Source organism: Amia ocellicauda, chromosome 7 (assembly GCF_036373705.1).
Source record: "Amia ocellicauda isolate fAmiCal2 chromosome 7, fAmiCal2.hap1, whole genome shotgun sequence".
Classification (NCBI taxonomy): Eukaryota; Metazoa; Chordata; class Actinopteri; order Amiiformes; family Amiidae; genus Amia; species Amia ocellicauda.
The window spans coordinates 38,741,402-38,761,438 of NC_089856.1; the positions used below are offsets into that span (position 1 = coordinate 38,741,402).

At 39.9% G+C, this 20,037-nt stretch overlaps 2 protein-coding genes and 1 pseudogene across 2 annotated transcripts; all 3 read left to right on the plus strand.

The window, feature by feature from the left end:
• LOC136753924 (extracellular calcium-sensing receptor-like) lies at positions 1–5,047 on the plus strand. The gene is made up of 5 exons (XM_066710304.1): positions 1–20; positions 1,983–2,154; positions 3,268–3,495; positions 3,588–3,711; positions 4,134–5,047. The coding sequence occupies exons 1-5, from the start codon at positions 1–3 to the stop codon at positions 5,045–5,047; spliced, it is 1,458 nt and encodes a 485-aa protein (XP_066566401.1).
• Positions 5,048–6,492: 1,445 nt separating this feature from the next.
• LOC136753925 (extracellular calcium-sensing receptor-like) lies at positions 6,493–9,600 on the plus strand (annotated as a pseudogene).
• Positions 9,601–9,910: 310 nt separating this feature from the next.
• On the plus strand, positions 9,911–17,143 carry LOC136753926 (extracellular calcium-sensing receptor-like). The gene is made up of 2 exons (XM_066710306.1): positions 9,911–10,772; positions 17,094–17,143. The coding sequence occupies exons 1-2, from the start codon at positions 9,911–9,913 to the stop codon at positions 17,141–17,143; spliced, it is 912 nt and encodes a 303-aa protein (XP_066566403.1).
• The last annotated feature ends 2,894 nt before the right edge of the window (positions 17,144–20,037 follow it).

The window sequence follows — 20,037 nt, forward strand, 5'->3', positions numbered from 1 at the left end:
ATGGATGAAGACATCGAAAGGCAAGTCAAAACTTGTGAAACATGTCAAATACACCAGAAAGCGCCTGCTCAAGCACCATTGCATCCTTGGGAGTGGCCTGACAGACCACGAAGAAGACTATATATAGATTATGCAGGCCGATTCCTAGGAAAGATGTTCCTGGTGGTAATAGATGCACATTCAAAATGGATAGACGTTCATCTTTCCAATTTATCAACAGCTGCAGCAACAATAGAGAAACTTCGGCTCAGTTTCAGTTCACATGGATTACCGGAAAACATAGTGTCAGATAATACCACCGCCTTCCTTAGATCAGAGTTTCAAATATTTATGAAAGCAAATGGGATTAGCCATATAACAACAGTGCCTTACTATCCTGCATCTAATGGCTTAGCTGAGAGGGCTGTACAGACGGTGAAAGAGTTCTTAAAGAAGACACCGGGAGACACATTGGAAGTAAAACTGACCAGAGCATTGTTTAGTTATAGGATTACCCCACAGACAACGACGGGATTGTCGGCAGAAATGCTCATGGGAAGAAAACCGAGATCTACCCTGGATCTTTCACAACCTGACCTGAAAGAGTGGAACAACAAATAACACAAGTGGATCATTAGAGCAGTCAATGCAGGATTCCTGAGGACACGCCTGTAAATAGTTCTATGCAACACGAAGTACCAAGACAATCAGGGAGGATGAGAATACCTCCAAATTACCTCAAGGACTATGTTCAGTAGTTAGTGTAGAGGTAGTAGTAGTAACTTTAGGAGAGAGGAAGTGTAATGACGTAGCCGGAGTCAAGATGAACGACAGTGTGGACTGAGTGAGAGACACGTCAGAGAGAGCTTGAGTATTCCAGGACAAACAGGGTCACAAAGACTACAGCAATAGTTAATTACATAGTTTACCTTCCTAAGTTCATGTATCTCCAATAAGGAATAAACGTATATTCAGTTCACATAAAAGTTGTATCGTGTGTTAATTGAGAACCGGCTGACGAGGGAACTTAAGATGCAACAGTAACAAATCATGTACAAAGCCTGCTCTTTCTGATTGAAACATGATTTACATTGTTGAATGTGCAAGAGAAATGTAATGTTATTGTATCCTTGTAGGTTTTACAAAGAAGCATTGGCATTATGTTCACTCCACTGCCTAACAAGTAGATTTGATGTACCTTAAAGCACAAATTAGTGTTACTAAATTATTCTGTAGTAATTTAATCATGAAAATTGTTTTCTTTTACTGCCAAAGAGTGTACAAAGTTAGCTATTATCACAATGTTTCCAAATGCATAATCATTTTAAAGTTTATCCTCAGGCACAGTTAGGCTTGACATCACCTTAGAGGATTAATGCCTGGGAGAGACCATGATATTTACATCCTGGAGAGATTAGCACCTGTGCCACCAGTAGTAGTATAAATAGATGACAAATATTAATAATGAGAACTGGAAGATTTTAATATCTTATAATGCTACTGATCATTTTCATTATCCTGCCTCTCCCAGTGAGTGCAGATGAGCCCTTATGTAGACTGCAAGGAAATGCTGACTATCCACAGTTATCAAAGGATGGAGACATTATAATTGGAGGGATATTCTCATTCCATAGCAGCTGGGATGAGATGAAACCCACTTTCTCAACCATTCCAGAGCAATTGAAATGCAAAAGGTAAGGAACAATGGCAATGATTAAATAAACAATTAATATAATATACAAGCTGTGAAAAGCATATCTAACATATTTATAATTAATATAATAGGAGTTACTGAGGAAAGGTTTGCACATAAACAAGTAAGCTGTTTTAAATTGTTTTTATTTTTAAATATGATAACATGCATGCTAACATATTCATTTCAGTTTAAATTTCAGAGCATTTCAATATGCCCAAACTATGATATTTGCAATAGAAGAGATAAATAACAGTACACAAATTCTTCCTGGTGTTTCACTGGGCTATAAGATCTACGATTCATGCAGCTCTATAACTCTGGCTATAAGAGCAGCCCTGGCTTTAGCAAATGGACCAGAAGAAACAATCTCTGCACAGACCTGCACTCAACCAGCCACAGTTCAAGCTATAATAGGAGAAACCTCATCAACACCAACTATAGCTATTGGAGCATCAGTTGGACCATTTCATATACCAGTGGTAAGTTCTTGCAGTACAAAATAATTTAGCATGAATTAAAAAAGAAAAAAAAACATACTAAAGCTACAGAGTTCAAAACAGTATGACAGTAAGATGATTCTGAGGGACTAAAAAATAAAAATAAAAATAAAACCATTACAAATATTTTAAAAACAAATCAAAGTTTGCATTATCTTTTCTCCCCTCTATAGATAAGCCACTTTGCTACCTGTGCATGCCTAAGCAACAAAAAACATTTCCCTTCATTTCTCAGAACCATCCCCAGTGACTATTACCAAAGCAGAGCCCTGGCACAGCTTGTCAAGCACTTTGGATGGACCTGGGTTGGGGCTCTTTGCAGTGATAATGACTATGGCATCAATGGAATATCTACCTTTGTGGAAGCTGCCCAAAAAGAGGGTGTTTGCATCGAGTATATTGAGCCTTTCTTCAGAACCAACCCTAGGAAGAAAATTTTGAGAATTGTAGATATTATAAAGAAGTCTAGCTCTAAGGTTATTGTAGCTTTCATTTCTCACTTAGACATGGATGTTTTATTGAAAGAATTATCCCAACAGAATGTCACTGGCTTGCAGTGGATTGGCAGCGAGTCCTGGATTGCAGATTCACTCTTTGCCTCAAAAGAAGGACGAAACGTTTTGAGTGGATCAATGGGATTTGCCATCAGTAATGCCGTCATAAGAGGCTTGAAAGAATTTATATTGAAAGTCCACCCATCTGATGCATCTGGTGACTATCTATACAAGGAGCTGTGGGAAGCTGCATTCACCTGTACATTTGCAACCCATTTGAGCACTGAAAACCTCAAAAGATGTACAGGAAATGAGGATTTAAGTGAAGTCCATAACCAATACACGGATGTCTCAGAATTGCAAATTTCCAATAATGTTTATAAAGCAGTTTATGCCATAGGACATGCATTGCATGCAATGCACAGTTGTAAAACTGATCATAATCTTATTGTAAATAAGACATGTACAAACATAAAAAAGATTTCACCAGTAAAGGTGAGTGACATTATCTCAAATATTTAAATTATTTGTGTATTTGTAAGCATTTTGCATTTCCTTTCATAATCAAAATAATCTGTAAAAAATATTTTTATATATTCAGGTATTACATTTTTTGAAGAATGTAAATTTCACAACTAAAAATAATGAGAGGGTATACTTTGATGAAAATGGAGACCCTACAGCAAAATATGAGTTGGTAAACTGGCAACTAAATGAAAAGGGTAAGACAGAGTTCATTACAGTGGGTCACTATGATGCATCTTTACCAAAAGAACAACAGCTAACAATTAAAAACAAACGCATTGTTTGGACACAGAATCAGGACCAGGTAACAGTTAACTTAATATTCAAGTGGCATTACATACATTTAATGAATATATATATCCATTATGAAACAAGAATGTTTTCATTGTTTCTAAGGTGCCAGTGTCAGTGTGCAGTGAGAGCTGTCCCCCAGGCACTCGCAAAGCAGTTCAGAAGGGAAGGCCTGTCTGCTGCTTTGACTGTGTAGCATGTGCTGAAGGAGAGATCAGCAACCAAACAGGTAAGCAAAAAAAAAAAAAAATGAAACAAAGTGGTCATTAAGTTATTTTTGCAAATGTATACTTAATCAAATAAGCTTTAAAAATGGTTTTAATCAAAATAATTCAACAGGTACTAGCAGAATTTAAAAATAAATTACAATATCTTCCATTAGAGAACTATACACTTTGTCATAATCCTTTCAGTGGAGATGTTCTACTTCAGAAATATTATTATTACATATTTAAATAAGGTTAAGAGGTAACTTGGTAATGGGGTGTATAGAAACACACAAGCAGAATGCCAGGAAAATCAGTTGGAAAGAAGACCAAATTATACATATATGTTAGTTTATCGATTATGGTACAGATTTGAGGATATAACCATATATTGAAAAATACATTGATTGCAAAACAATTATTTATTATTATTTATTTATTTTAGATTCTATTGATTGTACAACATGCCCTCTGGAATACTGGCCAAACAAACAACGAGATGAATGCATCTTAAAGGACATTGAATTCCTATCATGTAATGAAGTCATGGGCATATTGCTGATATGTTTTGCATTACTTGGAACTTGCATAACTAGTGCTGTAAGTATTGTTTTCTTTAAATACATGGAAACTCCCATTGTTAGAGCCAATAACTCTGAGCTCAGTTTCCTCCTGCTCTTCTCATTAACTCTGTGTTTCCTTTGCTCACTTACTTTCATTGGCCAGCCCTCTGAGTGGTCCTGTATATTGCGCCACACAGCATTTGGCATCACATTTGTCCTGTGCATCTCTTGTGTTCTGGGGAAAACAATAGTGGTGTTAATGGCCTTCAGGGCTACCCTGCCAGGCAGTAATATTATGAAATGGTTTGGGCCCACACAGCAGAGGTTAAGTGTTCTTGCTTTCACACTCATACAGGTCCTGATTTGTGTCCTTTGGTTAACAATTTCACCTCCTTTTCCTTATAAAAATACAAAGTACTACAAAGAAAAAATAATTCTAGAGTGTGATGTAGGATCAGCAGTGGGGTTTTATGCTGTGTTAGGGTATATTGGATTCCTCTCTGCCATGTGTTTTGTGCTGGCGTTTCTGGCTCGTAAACTACCTGATAACTTCAATGAAGCCAAATTCATCACATTCAGCATGCTCATATTCTGTGCAGTCTGGATCACCTTTATCCCAGCTTATATCAGCTCTCCTGGGAAGTTTACTGTAGCAGTGGAGATATTTGCAATTTTGGCTTCCAGTTTTGGGTTGCTTTTCTGTATTTTCAGCCCAAAATGTTACATCATCTTATTTAAGCCAGAGAGGAATACCAAAAAGCATTTAATGGGTAAAGTGCCCTCAAAATCTCTGTAAGAAAAACAAATCTTATACATCATTTTAATTTGTCAGGTATATTTGTTGACTGGATTTGCTTGCTTTAATTTCATATCAACTTTCCCTGTGATTTTGAAATGTAAAGAAAAGGACTTTACCATTGTACCTCACATTTGTGTCTATTGTCCTGATGTTACTATTGTCACTACTGGACACAAATCCTGATCAATGGTAATCCAGTTGAGAGTTTTTCCATAAAGTATTTCCAAACCTGATGAACAAATATGAATAAGAAGCACTGTATATAATATTACTAGTACATATCATCAAATAATAATAATAATAATAATAATAATAATAATGTAACTGTATGGTGAACATGTAGTACAATTTAAGTAATTGCCAATGTAAAACACTACTAAGATTATTTTTGACTGGGTTTAGAAATATAATAATATATCATAATATAGATACATAATATCAAAAAGATATTTCAGCTTAAAATGCATATTTTACTCATAATTCAGCTCATAATTTTCACTCTAATAATACTGTTAGCCTTGTTATTCCAAGACTGAGTACATACAAGGGAAGAATTTATTTTTCATTTCGGCTCTCAAAGACTTGGAATAATTGCCCCAAAACTTGAAAGAGTGAATTTGATGGTCTCTCTTTTTCTGTTTTAAACATTTTATCTGGCAATTACTTAAAATGACATGCCATTGCTTTGTAAATAGTGCCAGTTAACTGTTTTAATGTTTTAATATTTTTAAATATGATTCAGCATCTTCTTTTTTAAATGTTGTATCACACATTTGATAACGTGTTGTTTGATTGTCTGTGTTCCACGACCCTATTGTATATGAGGCCCCAGTCTCTATGGGTACATTTCCTGGTAAAATAAATTAAATAAAAAGTAATACAAAACTTTAATAAAGTGAGCATGTGTAATTTTTTTCTTCTCAAACTTCATCACAAAAAAACAAACAAATAAATAAATAAATAAATAAGAGTGGTAATGGTTTATCTCAGTAATTGCTAATCATACTTTTCTTTATGCTATTTCATCATTGTATTTTTTACAAAGTAGCATTGTCATTATCTTCTTTCCACTGCCTAACAAGTAGATTTGATATACCTTAAAGCACAAATTAGTCTTACTAAATTAATCTGTAGTAATTTAAATGTGAAGATTGTTTTATATCACTGTCAAAGGGTGTAAGTTAGCCATAATCACAATGGTTCCAACTGCACAATCACATTAAAGTTTATCCTCAGGCTCAGTTAGGCTTGACATCACCTTAGAGAATTAGTGCCTGGGAGAGACCATGAGATTTACATCCTGGAGAGATTAGCACCTGTGCCACCAGTTGTAGTATAAAAGACGACAAATATTAATAATCAGAACTGGAAGATTTTAATATTTTGTAATGCTACTGATTATATTCGTTCTCCTGCCTCTCCCAGTGAGTGCAGATGAGCCCTTATGTAGACTGCAAGGACATGCTGACTATCCACAATTATCAAAGGATGGAGACATTATAATTGGGGGGGATATTCTCATTTCATAGCAGCTGGGATGAGATAAAACCCACTTTCTCAACCATTCCAGAGCAACTGAAATGCAAAAGGTAAGGAACAATTTTCAAACAATAGCACTGATTAAATTAACAACAGTATATATATATATATATATATATATATATATATATATATATATATATATATATAATATAACATCTGAAAACCATATGTATCATATTCATAATTAATACAATATTAATTATTAAAGAAAGGTTTGCACATAGATAAACAAGTAAGCTGTTTTAGAATTATTATTTATTCTAATGTGATAACATGCATGCTAACATATTCATTTCAGTTTAAATTTCAGAGCATTTCAATATGCCCAAACTATGATATTTGCAATAGAAGAGATAAATAACAGTACACAAATTCTTCCTGGTGTTTCACTGGGCTATAAGATCTACGATTCATGCAGCTCTATAACTCTGGCTATAAGAGCAGCCCTGGCTTTAGCAAATGGACCAGAAGAAACAATCTCTGCACAGACCTGCACTCAACCAGCCACAGTTCAAGCTATAATAGGAGAAACCTCATCAACACCAACTATAGCTATTGGAGCATCAGTTGGACCATTTCATATACCAGTGGTAAGTTCTTGCAGTACAAAATAATTTAGCATGAATTAAAAAAGAAAAAAAAACATACTAAAGCTACAGAGTTCAAAACAGTATGACAGTAAGATGATTCTGAGGGACTAAAAAATAAAAATAAAACCATTACAAATATTTTAAAAACAAATCTATGTTTGGATTATCTTTTCTCCCCTCTATAGATAAGCCACTTTGCTACCTGTGCATGCCTAAGCAACAAAAAACATTTCCCTTCATTTCTCAGAACCATCCCCACTGACTATTACCAAAGCAGAGCCCTGGCACAGCTTGTCAAGCACTTTGGATGGACCTGGGTTGGGGCCATTAGAAGTGATAATGATTATGGCATCAATGGAATATCTACCTTTGTGGAAGCTGCCCACAAAGAGGGTGTTTGCATCGAGTATATTGAGCCTTTCTTCAGAACCAACCCTAGGAAGAAAATTTTGAGAATTGTAGATATTATAAAGAAGTCTAGCTCTAAGGTTATTGTAGCTTTCATTTCTCACTTAGACATGGATGTTTTATTGAAAGAATTATCCCAACAGAATGTCACTGGCTTGCAGTGGATTGGCAGCGAGTCCTGGATTGCAGATTCACTCTTTGCCTCAAAAGAAGGACGAAACGTTTTGAGTGGATCAATGGGATTTGCCATCAGTAATGCCGTCATAAGAGGCTTGAAAGAATTTATATTGAAAGTCCACCCATCTGATGCACCTGGAGACTATCTATACAAGGAGCTGTGGGAAGCTGCATTCACCTGTACATTTACAACCCATTTGAGCACTGAAAACCTCAAAAGATGTACAGCAAATGAGGATTTAAGTGAAGTCCATAACCAATACACGGATGTCTCAGAATTGCAAATTACTAATAAAGTTTATAAAGCGGTTTATGCCATAGGACATGCATTACAGGCAGTGTACAGTTGTAAACCTGTTCTAAATCGTCTGGTAAGTAAGACATGTAGAAACATGAAAAAGATTACACCATGGCAGGTAAGTTACATCTCTAATTTATGAATTGTATTTTTAACCACTTTCCATTCTTCATCAAAATAATCTTTAATATTATATACAATTTTTGATTAATTGCAAATCAAACCATTTAATAACTAAAATTCTTTAAAAATGTAGATTCAAATCATTTGACAGCCCTAATAAATATATGATATATTATATATTAGGGCTGTCAAACTATTTTAATAGTGTAGAAATCAGTTTGCACATATCTTAGCAGACGTATAGAAATATAACACATAAGTAACCTGTAATAAAAATAGCATAAAACTAAAGTACTTCACATCTTACGCAATGTGAAAGGACTCTGAAATGGCTCCATCTGTCTATTACAGCTGCATATATATCAATGCACTACAGTGCATTTAAAAAACTGCCATTCAACACCATGCATGGACATCAACAGGGCTGTTTGTGTTGCATTAACAACCTCAGTCACTTTATTCTATGTATCAGTGGGCACAGCGCTGGCTGAAGGGTGAGGGGCATCTTTTCAGTCTTGTATAAATACTGAATTGCAATCCTAACAGCAGTCTAGTAAAAACACCAGACAGCCTGTCGCTAGCCCTACACCTAATACAAAATAATTAGTATACATAATAAAACAGATCAAGGCATTGATCCAAAAACCTGTGTTTGCAACATGATCAAGATTGACAGTTAGAAACTTTCTGAGCCAGTCAGAGGACAGGCAGACAAGAGCTATATCAGGTGTGATTGTTGAATAGTGTATATTTTGTGACATCTGCTTATAAAATAAATAATTATAATAATATATGAATATATGATGTGTAGAAATTCACGTGTTTATGCACTCAACACGATTATAATTATAATGTGCACAGAATGCTCAGAATACAGAAACGTGATACATTGCATTAAACAATATCAACGCATTATTCATTTTTAATTAATTGCATGTATTAATGTGTTAACACTGACAGCCCTAAGATATATATAAACATTATTATCATTATTATTATTTTTTAGGTATTGAATTACTTGAAGAAAGTCAATTTCACAACTAAAAATAATGAGAGAGTATACTTTGATGAGAACGGAGACCGTACAGCAACATACGAATTGATAAACTGGCAACTAAATGAAAAGGGCAAGACAGAGTTCATTACAGTGGGTCACTATGATGCATCTTTACCAAAAGAACAACAGCTAACAATTAATAACAAACGCATTGTTTGGACACAGAATCAGGACTAGGTAACAGTTAACTTAATATTCAAGTGGCATTACATCCATTTAATGAATATATATCCATTTTGAAACAAACATGTTTCCAATTGTGTCTAAGGTGCCAGTGTCAGTGTGCAGTGAGAGCTGTCCCCCAGGCACAAATTATTTTAATCAAAATAATTCAACAGGTACTAGCAGAATTTAAAAATAAATAACAATATCTTCCATTAGAGAACTATACACTTTGTCAGTAGAGATGTTCTACTTCAGAAATATTATTATTATTACATATTTAAATAAGGTTAAGAGGTAACCTAGTAATGGGGTGTATAGAAACACACAAGCAGAATGCCAGGAAAATCAGTTGGAAAGAAGACCAAATTATACATATATGTTAGTTTATCGATTATGGTACAGATTTGAGGATATAACCATACATTGAAAAATACATTGAGAGATTGCAAAATAATTATTTATTATTATTTATTTATTTTAGATTCTATTGATTGTACAACATGCCCTCTGGAATACTGGCCAAACGAGATAAATGCATCTTAAAGGACATTGAATTCCTATCATGTAATGAAGTCATGGGCATATTGCTGATATGTTTTGCATTACTTGGAACTTGCATAACTAGTGCTGTAAGTATTGTTTTCTTTAAATACAAGGAAACTCCCATTGTTAGAGCCAATAACTCTGAGCTCAGTTTCCTCCTGCTCTTCTCATTAACTCTGTGTTTCCTTTGCTCACTTACTTTCATTGGCCAGCCCTCTGAGTGGTCCTGTATGTTGCGCCACACAGCATTTGGCATCACATTTGTCCTGTGCATCTCTTGTGTTCTGGGGAAAACAATAGTGGTGTTAATGGCCTTCATGGCTACACGGCCAGGGAATAATATTATGAAATGGTTTGGGCCCACACAGCAGAGGTTAAGTGTTCTTGCTTTCACACTCATACAGGTCCTGATTTGTGTCCTTTGGTTAACAATTTCACCTCCTTTACCTTATAAAAACACAAAGTACTTCACAGAAAAAATAATTCTCGAGTGTGATGTAGGATCAGCAGTGGGGTTTTATGCTGTGTTAGGGTATATTGGATTCCTCTCTGCCTTGTGCTTTGTGCTGGCTTTTCTGGCTCGTAATCTGCCTGATAACTTTAATGAAGCCAAATTCATCACATTCAGCATGCTCATATTCTGTGCAGTCTGGATCACCTTTATCCCAGCTTATATCAGTTCATCTGGCAAGTTCACAGTAGCTGTGGAGATATTTGCCATCTTGGCTTCCAGTTTTGCGGTACTTTTCTGTATTTTTACTCCAAAATGTTACATCATTTTATTTAAGCCAGAGAGGAATACCAAAAAACATGTAATGCGTAAAGTGCCCTCAAAATCTCTGTTTGAAAAAAAAAATCTTATCAATAATTTTTATTTGTCAGTTATATTCATTGACTGGAATTGCTTGCTTTTGTTTCATATCAACATTCCCTGTGATTTTGAAATGTCAGGGAAAGCACTTCATCATGGTATCTCACATTCGTGTCTAAATTAAATGCATCTGATTGTACTGAACTAGCACTGGATGCAAGAAATATGCCTATACCAGAAATACATAATGTCCTGATGTTATTCGTGTCACTACTGGACACAAATTCTGATCAATGGTAATCCAGTTGAGAGTGTTTCCATATAGTATTTCCAAACCTGATGAACAAATATTAATGAGGCACTGTATGTAAAACCACTAGTACATATAATACAACAAAATAATGTAACTGTATGGTGAACATGTAGTACAATTTAAGTAATTGCAAAAGTAAAACATAACTAAGATTATTTATTTCACTGGGTTTAGAGTGTGGGCTCAAATTAGCGCCATAAGTAATCAATTCAAAATAAAATATATGGTACTTGAGAAAAGTTGAGAAAAAATTAATATTGAGATTAAAAATAAAACAATTGAAAGCAAAATGTATAGAATTGTAAACAAAAATAATGGTATCAAAAACAAAACAACTTGAATGCAAATAATTTTAAATCGAGAACAAAACTCAAATTGATTGAGTCCATTTCACTCACGCACTCACTTGGAGTCACTGCCTTTTGATGCGATCTTTGCTTTTGTCGCTGGTTTCTTTAGATTCGCTTTTTTTTCTTGTTTACAAGTTTTGGCACAGTTTTGCCCTGAGGGCGGGATTTAGAGGGAGGTGTAGATCATGGATCTCCATTGGTCCACTAGGTTTGAGTGATGGTTCTTCTTAACCCAATCAATGAGCAGGGTGGGATGGTCTGTGTTAGATTTCTGAGTGGGATGGTAATCAATCTCAGTTTCAACAGCACCGCTGATTCTAGCAACTACTTAGAAACATCCTGTATGTGCTCCATTGCCCTTACAGTCAAAAGCTGGAAAATCCCCAAACTGGATCCCACCACCTTCTTCAAAATTTCTTCCCCCCCTTACAGCACTGAAACAAAACACAGGATTCACCTGCTATGTGTACAGAGTAAACTATTTCAGATCATGTCCATGTTAATGTAACCTGCACGAGCACTTTAATTCAGCTCCTCAGATAACACAGTGCAAGACACATAATTTAGCAAGAGTCAAATAGAGGGGGCATCGTATTCATGAAGAGTATTGTGATGTTCCAGTTTATGTTTAAGTAAGAAACACACACACACACACAAACACGCACACTATATACACTCACCTAAAGGATTATTAGGAACACCATACTAATACTGTGTTTGACCCCCTTTCGCCTTCAGAACTGCCTTAATTCTACGTGGCATTGATTCAACAAGGTGCTGAAAGCATTCTTTAGAAATGTTGGCCCATATTGATAGGATAGCATCTTGCAGTTGATGGAGATTTGTGGGATGCACATCCAGGGCACGAAGCTCCCGTTCCACCACATCCCAAAGATGCTCTATTGGGTTGAGATCTGGTGACTGTGGGGGCCAGTTTAGTACAGTGAACTCATTGTCATGTTCAAGAAACCAATTTGAAATGATTTGACCTTTGTGACATGGTGCATTATCCTGCTGGAAGTAGCCATCAAAGGATGGGTACATGGTGGTCATAAAGGGATGGACATGGTCAGAAACAATGCTCAGGTAGGCCGTGGCATTTAAACGATGCCCAATTGGCACTAAGGGGCCTAAAGTGTGCCAAGAAAACATCCCCCACACCATTACACCACCACCACCAGCCTGCACAGTGGTAACAAGGCATGATGGATCCATGTTCTCATTCTGTTTACGCCAAATTCTGACTCTACCATCTGAATGTCTCAACAGAAATCGAGACTCATCATACCAGGCAACATTTTTCCAGTCTTCAACTGTCCAATTTTGGTGAGCTTGTGCAAATTGTAGCCTCTTTTTCCTATTTGTAGTGGAGATGAGTGGTACCCGGTGGGGTCTTCTGCTGTTGTAGCCCATCCGCCTCAAGGTTGTACGTGTTGTGGCTTCACAAATGCTTTGCTGCATACCTCGGTTGTAACGAGTGGTTATTTCAGTCAAAGTTGCTCTTCTATCAGCTTGAATCAGTCGGCCCATTCTCCTCTGACCTCTAGCATCAACAAGGCATTTTCGCCCACAGGACTGCCGCATACTGGATGTTTTTCCCTTTTCACACCATTCTTTGTAAACCCTAGAAATGGTTGTGCGTGAAAATCCCAGTAACTGAGCAGATTGTGAAATACTCAGACCGGCCCGTCTGGCACCAACAACCATGCCACGCTCAAAATTGCTTAAATCACCTTTCTTTCCCATTCAGACATTCAGTTTGGAGTTCAGGAGATTGTCTTGACCAGGACCACACCCCTAAATGCATTGAAGCAACTGCCATGTGATTGGTTGGTTAGATAATTGCATTAATGAGAAATTGAACAGGTGTTCCTAATAATCCTTTAGGTGAGTGTATATATATATATATATATATATATACACCGATCAACCATAACATTATGACCACTGACAGGTGAAGTGAAAAACACTGATAATCTCGTTATCATGGCACCTGTCAGTGGATGGGATATATTAGGCAGCAAGTGCACATTAGCTAGACGACTGGGTCAGAGCATCTCCAAATCTGCAGCTCTTGTGTGGTGTTCCCGATCTGCAGTGGTCACTACCTATCAAAAGTGGTCCAAGGAAGGAAAAGCGGTGAATCGGCGACAGGGTCATGGGCGGCCAAGGCTCACTGATGCACGTGGCGAGTGAAGGCTGGCCTGTGTAGTCTGATCCAACAGACGAGCTACTATAGCTCAAATTGCTGAAAAAGTTAATGCTGGTTTTGATAGAAAGGTGTCAGAACACACAGTGCATTGCAGCTTGTTGCGTATGGGGCTGTGTAGCTGCAGACCAGTTAGGGTGCCCATGCTGACCCCTGTCCACTGCCGAAAGCACCTACAATGGGCACGTGAGCATCAGAACTGGAACGGAGCAATGGAAGAAGGTGGCCTGGTCTGATGAATCACAAGTTCAAGGTGTTGACTTGGCCTCCACATTCCCCAGATCTCAATCCAATTGAGCATCTGTGGGATATGCTGGACAAACAAGTCCTATCCATGGAGGCCCCACCTCGAACTCACAGGACTTAAAGGATCTGCTGCTAACATCTTGGTGCCAGATACCACAGCACACCTTCAGAGGTCTAATGGAGTTCATGCCTCGATGGATCAGGGCTGTTTTGGCGGCAAAAGGGGGACCTAGGCAGGTGGTCATAATGTTATGCCTGGTCGGTGTATATATATATATATATATATATATATATATATATATATATATATATATACACATTAACCCATTTACACAGAAAAGTATATTTAATTGATATAAACATCAACATATTTTATTATTATTATTATTATTATTATTATTATTATTATTATTAATGAGTGTTATTCTATCTTTTGGAAGTGCTATCAAATTAGCCTGCCCCACTTATGCGTGACCAGACATTGTAATTTACATTGGATCAGGACTACTTTACTTTTTAAACGTAAAATCTTTCAAATACAGTTAACAGAAAATAAAGCTTCTACAGTAAATTAATAACTGTAACAGAAAAAACACCAACCGAGTACATACTCACTCTAAAAATGTATGATTCTTCAGCGGTTCTATCGACCCTTTGGGTTGTTTGTGAGTTAAAGGGTTCGTTTAAGAAGCGTATGCTCCGTGGTAACACAAGGGAGCATTTAAGAGCCCTTTTCATCATGATCGTGATTGATTTAACACACATTCAACGTGCTTTAAGGATCCTTGTTTGCAGGGAACCTTGGTAAAGGGTTCTAGTAAGAACCTTAAAGATCCTCCACAGTATCAACCCTGGGAATCCAAAAAGGTTCTTATTAGAAACTTCACTTCTTAGAGTTTACATATAGGCTGAGTACTGTAATTGAATATGGAAATATACATGTTTCGTTAAACTAGTGATTCCATAAGCTTTAATTAATTTCTAATACATTTTTGGACAACCCTATAACTCTTAATATGTCAGCACAAAGTAGATAGAGAGCAGAAGATCACAACAATATTAATATGATACTTCGCGCTCTGCGCAGTTGGCGCCCATTTCTCAGATTCTGTTGGCTTTTCTGAGAAGCTGCTCGGCCAACGTGACTTGCTTGCTGTCCAATGGCATCAGTCAAATATATTTCACAATGTACCTCCCTTTCCGTAATTGCTTCTGAAAATGCTGCAACAGCTGCTTTATTTTTTCAGCACTTCTAAATCTCGCAATACCTGCTTTATTTTTTCAGCACTTCTAAATCTCGCAGCGGCTGCAAATCTCACAGCCCCTGCTTTATTTTTTCAGCAGTTGCACTTCAGGGCCACCGTAGGAAACAATCAAAAACACAAGAAGCATAATAAAACTCTGTGAAGTGCTATCTAACGGGGATTAAAAGGACTAATATTACATTACTTGCACAATATCTGGCACGGGCAATTAAGCAACCTGTGCGGCCATCGTGCATGGCAGTGGACCACTGATCCCATAGGAAAGTGGCCACAGACCCAATGAAAAACACAATATAATACATAGCTGGCTAGTCAACAGAGCAGCCTAGCTGAATAACAAAATACAATATATACAGTGAGGGAAAAAAGTATTTGATCCCCTGCTGATTTTGTATGTTTGCCTACTGACAAAGAAATGATCAGTCTATAATTTTAATGGTAGGTGTATTTTAACAGTGAGATACAGAATAACAACAAAAAAATCCAGAAAAACTAATTTCAAAAAAGTTATAAATTGATTTGCATGTTAAAGAGGGAAATAAGTATTTGATCCCCTATCAATCAGCAAGATTTCTGGCTCCCAGGTGTCTTTTATACAGGTAACGAGCTGACATTAGGAGCACTCTCTTAAAGGGAGTGCTCCTAATCTCAGTTTGTTACCTGTATAAAAGACACCTGTCCACAGAAGCAATCAATCAATCAGATTCCAAACTCTCCACCATGGCCAAGACCAAAGAGCTGTCCAAGGATGTCAGGGACAAGATTGTAGACCTACACAAGGCTGGAATGGGCTACAAGACCATCGCCAAGCAGCTTGGTGAGAAGGTGACAACAGTTGGTGCGATTATTCGCAAATGGAAGAAACACAAAATAACTGTCAGTCTCCCTCGGTCTGGGGCTCCATGCAAGATCTCACCTTGTGGAGTTTCAATGATTATGAGAACGGTGATGAATGAGCCCAGAACTACACGGGAGGATCTTGTTAATGATCTCAAGGCAGCTGGGACCATAGTCACCAAGAAAACAATTGGTAACACACTACGCCGGTGTTTTTCTGCTAAGGGGACAGGACAACTGCACCGCATCAAAGGGACGATGGACGGGGCAATGTAATCTTGGGTGAGAACCTCCATCCCTCAGCCAGGGCATTGAAAATGGGTTGTGGATGGGTATTCCAGCATGACAATGACCCAAAACACACAGCCAAGGCAACAAAGGAGTGGCTCAAGAAGAAGCACATTAAGGTCCTGGAGTGGCCTAGCTAGTGTCCAGACCTTAATCCCATAGAAAATCTGTGGCGGGAGCTGAAGGTTCGAGTTGCCAAACGTCAGCCTCGAAACCTTAATGACTTGGAGAGGATCTGCAAAGAGGAGTGGGTCAAAATACCTCCTGAGATGTGTGCAAACCTGGTGGCCAACTACAAGAAATGTCTGACCTCTGTGATTGCCAACAAGGGTTTTGCCACCAAGTACTAAGTCGAAGGGGTCAAATACTTACTTCACTCATTAACATGCAAATCAATGTATAACTTTTTTGAAATGCGTTTTTTTCTAGATTTTTTTGTTGTTATTCTGTCTCGCACTGTTAAAATACACCTACCATTAAAATTATAGACTGATCATTTCTTTGTCAGTGGGCAAATGTACAAAATCAACAGGGGATTTTTTCCCTCACTGTACATATCGCAAAAGACAGCAAGATCTTCATGCTGTCAGTGCGCAGCACAGGAGCATCCAACTCAACTGAATAGTACAGAGTAGAAGAACTCCACTGTGCTGACAATTTATATTTCATACAAACAAACTATATACACCACAGGGCACATGAACAAACTTGGGATGTGAACTGCTCTGATGGAGCGGAACCGTGGCTGCGACCACAGAAGCAGACGGTGTGCTAGATTGTACAGTCTGTGCGACAGGAGACCTCCTTTCCTGTTGATATAGGCAACCACCGCTGTGTTTTCCGTCCGAACCAGCACATGTCTGTCCCATAGGACTTGCAGGAAATGAGACAGTCCAAGGAGTACTGCTTGTAACTCCAGGAGATTGATATGGAGGGCCCAGCAGTCTCTGGCACAGGGACACCTTGACATGAGCTCTCAGTCAGAAGAGGGAGAGACACATGTGTATTGAGGCAACTCCCTCTGGCGCCAGTATGGCGAGCATGGCAACGGAATTGTGGCGCAGTCAGAGGAACTGTGCCTGCTGAGTTGGCATCAGGCGGCTCTTCTCTCGATTGACCCGGAGGTCCAATTCGGAGAGGTGGCCTAAAATCAGGTTCATGTGGCTCTGAACCTGCTGCCTCGAGTGAGAACAAACCAGCCAGCCATCTGGATAATTGAGGACGCAGACCCCCTGACAACGCAAGGGGGCTAACACGACGTCCATGCACTTGGAAAAAGTGCGTTGGGCTAGCGACAGGCCGTAGGGGAGAACAGCAAACTCAAACACTCGGCCCTCAAAGGCAAAGCGGAGAAACTTCCTATGCGCCTGTGCATTGGGGATGTGAAAGTACGCATCTTTCAGATCCACCGTTAGTGAACCAGTCACCAGGCTTGATGGCCTGGGACATGGTGCACAGATTGAGCATCTTGAAGTGCAACACCTTGAGGTAGCAGTTCAGGCACCTCAGATCCAAGTTGGGGCGGAAACCGCCATCTTTCTTGGGCACAAGGAAGTATGTGGAATAGAATCCCTCGTGCTACCCAGGCAGGGGCACTTTGCGGATTGCTCGCTTCTCTAGGAGAGTGGTGATTTCAATGTGAAGCATTCCTCACTCGCGTCCACACCTCGAAAGGGGGGTGGACGTGTTTGAAACTGCAAGGAGTAGCCAACTGATACAATTTCGAGTACCCAAGAGTCTTGGACCCAGAGACAGGCGGCCCTCCTCCAAGATGGCCTGTCTACTGCCCACATCCTGGGATGGGGCAGATAGACTCCCCTCAGACTCCAATGGTGCAGTGCGAGCCGGTGGTGGAGCATCATGGTGTGGGGGGGGCGGCACTGTTGCACTGCCTGCGGTGCCTGTGGGGCCAGGAGAGCGGAGATTTGTTCCATCCTGCTGTTTAAGGCATGGATGGCCTCATCACCCTCCCTGTCCACGGAGCCTGACCTGCGTTGTCGACAGCACAGCGGGGAGGAGGCAAGCGACGACTCAGAAGAGGGGGAGGGAGCCTGTGGCCATCACTCCGCCGCTCTTCCATGTCATTCAAGTGCACGTGCAGGGACGCTCATCGCCGAGCACACATGGGCATGAACAGGGAAACGTGCAGCAGGGGCATCGGTCAGTGTTTGCACCAGGGACACACAACAACTGAAATGGCTTTGCGACAAGTGGAGCGCCTAGCGGGCTTGCTGCTGTAAGTGCGTCTGAACCCGGTAATGTTTATGTACACGGGGGCACTGCGACACCAACCAAACACAACCTTACTGTTGCCGGACAGAACACTGTATATGCCAAGCACCAGGTGCTGGATACAAGCACCGCGTGTACATACCCGTGTGTGCTGGGGTTTCCGGGGACACCGAGTGTCGCAGAGTCAGGGGTCCGAGGGGACCGAGGGTAGTAGACGACCAGCCGTAGCGGGATCTAAAACCGAGGCCTGCACACATGGACAAGGAGGCTAAGCAGAGCTTCTCAGTGAACTGATAGAGCAAGATCTCCTACAGCCGCAGGTGCGGGCTGTAGTGCGGGCAGAAGCCAGCGGAGGAGATCTCTTACGACACACCAAGGCTCAGGCCGGGCAGCTGGGCCTCGGATTTTACTGCCGCTACTAGCTCTCCTGCTGTGGAGGTAAAAGCCCTGTGGACAAAAAACCAACACAGCAACCAGTTGGAATATATAATGCACTATATAAACTGACTATTATTTTTAAAGTGTTCTATTTGTACCCGAAAATGAAACTGAAAGTGCAACCGGAGCCCCAGAGCACAGACGAAACAGAGTCGGATTAGCTATCAATAATAACTAATACAATACAAATAGAAAATTAAAATTAAAATTTTGGATCTGAGGCGGCTGATTCGTCACCTCAAGGTGTTGTGCTTCAAGATGCTCAACCTGTGCACCACGAACCAGGCCATCAAGCCTGGTGACTGGTTCACCACGGTGGATCTGAAAGATGCGTACTTTCACATCCCCATTGCACGGGCGCACAGGAAGTTTCTTTGCTTCGCCTTCGATGGCCGAACTTTTGAGTTTGCTGTTCTCCCCTTCAGCCTGTCACCTAGCCCCACGCACTTCTTCCAAGTGCATGGACGTCGTGTTAGCCCCCTTGCGTTGTCAGGGGGTCCGCGTCCTCAACTATCTAGATGACTGGCTGGTTTGTTCTCACTTGAGGGAGCAGGTTCAGAGCCACATGAACCTGATTTTAGGCCGCCTCTCCGAATTGGGCCTTCGGGTCAATCAAGAGAAGAGCCGCCTGATGCAGTTCCTCGGACTGCCCCTCGATTCCGTTGCCAAGCTCGCCACCCTGGCGCCAGACAGAGTTGCCTCCATACGCACGTGTCTCTCTCTCTTTCGACTGAGAGCTCGTGTCAGGGTATCCCTTTGCCCTTTGCATCAGAGACCCTCCTCCTCGGCCTCCTCCAATTGAGGCTGCTGCAGTGGTGGTTCAGGTCTCTCAGGATGCATCCTCGCCGTGATCGAACACGCCGGGTCACAGTTACTCTGGCGTGCTGGAAGGCACTCCGTTGGTGGCGTAGCCCTCACAATTTAACCCTCGGTGTGCCCCTGTAGCCAGTCTACCACCGAGCAGTTATGATGACAGACGCTTCCAAGCAGGGTTGGGGAGCAGTCTGCGACGGACGTGGAGTCCGAGGCAGGTGGACGGAGCCAGCACGGGCCCATGTGCTGGTTCGGACAGACAGCACAGCGGTGGTCGCCTAT

Bases quoted from the DNA above. Each gene is read 5' to 3' on its own strand.
- LOC136753926 (XM_066710306.1), top strand. From the start codon at position 9,911: ATGCCCTCTGGAATACTGGCCAAACGAGATAAATGCATCTTAAAGGAC. The intron at 10,773-17,093 runs GTAAAGTGCCCT...CTGTTGATATAG, and splicing joins TACCAAAAAACATGTAATGC to GCAACCACCGCTGTGTTTTC.
- LOC136753924 (XM_066710304.1), top strand. From the start codon at position 1: ATGGATGAAGACATCGAAAG. The intron at 21-1,982 runs GCAAGTCAAAAC...CGATTCATGCAG, and splicing joins ATGGATGAAGACATCGAAAG to CTCTATAACTCTGGCTATAA. The intron at 2,155-3,267 runs GTAAGTTCTTGC...TTATATATTCAG, and splicing joins GACCATTTCATATACCAGTG to GTATTACATTTTTTGAAGAA.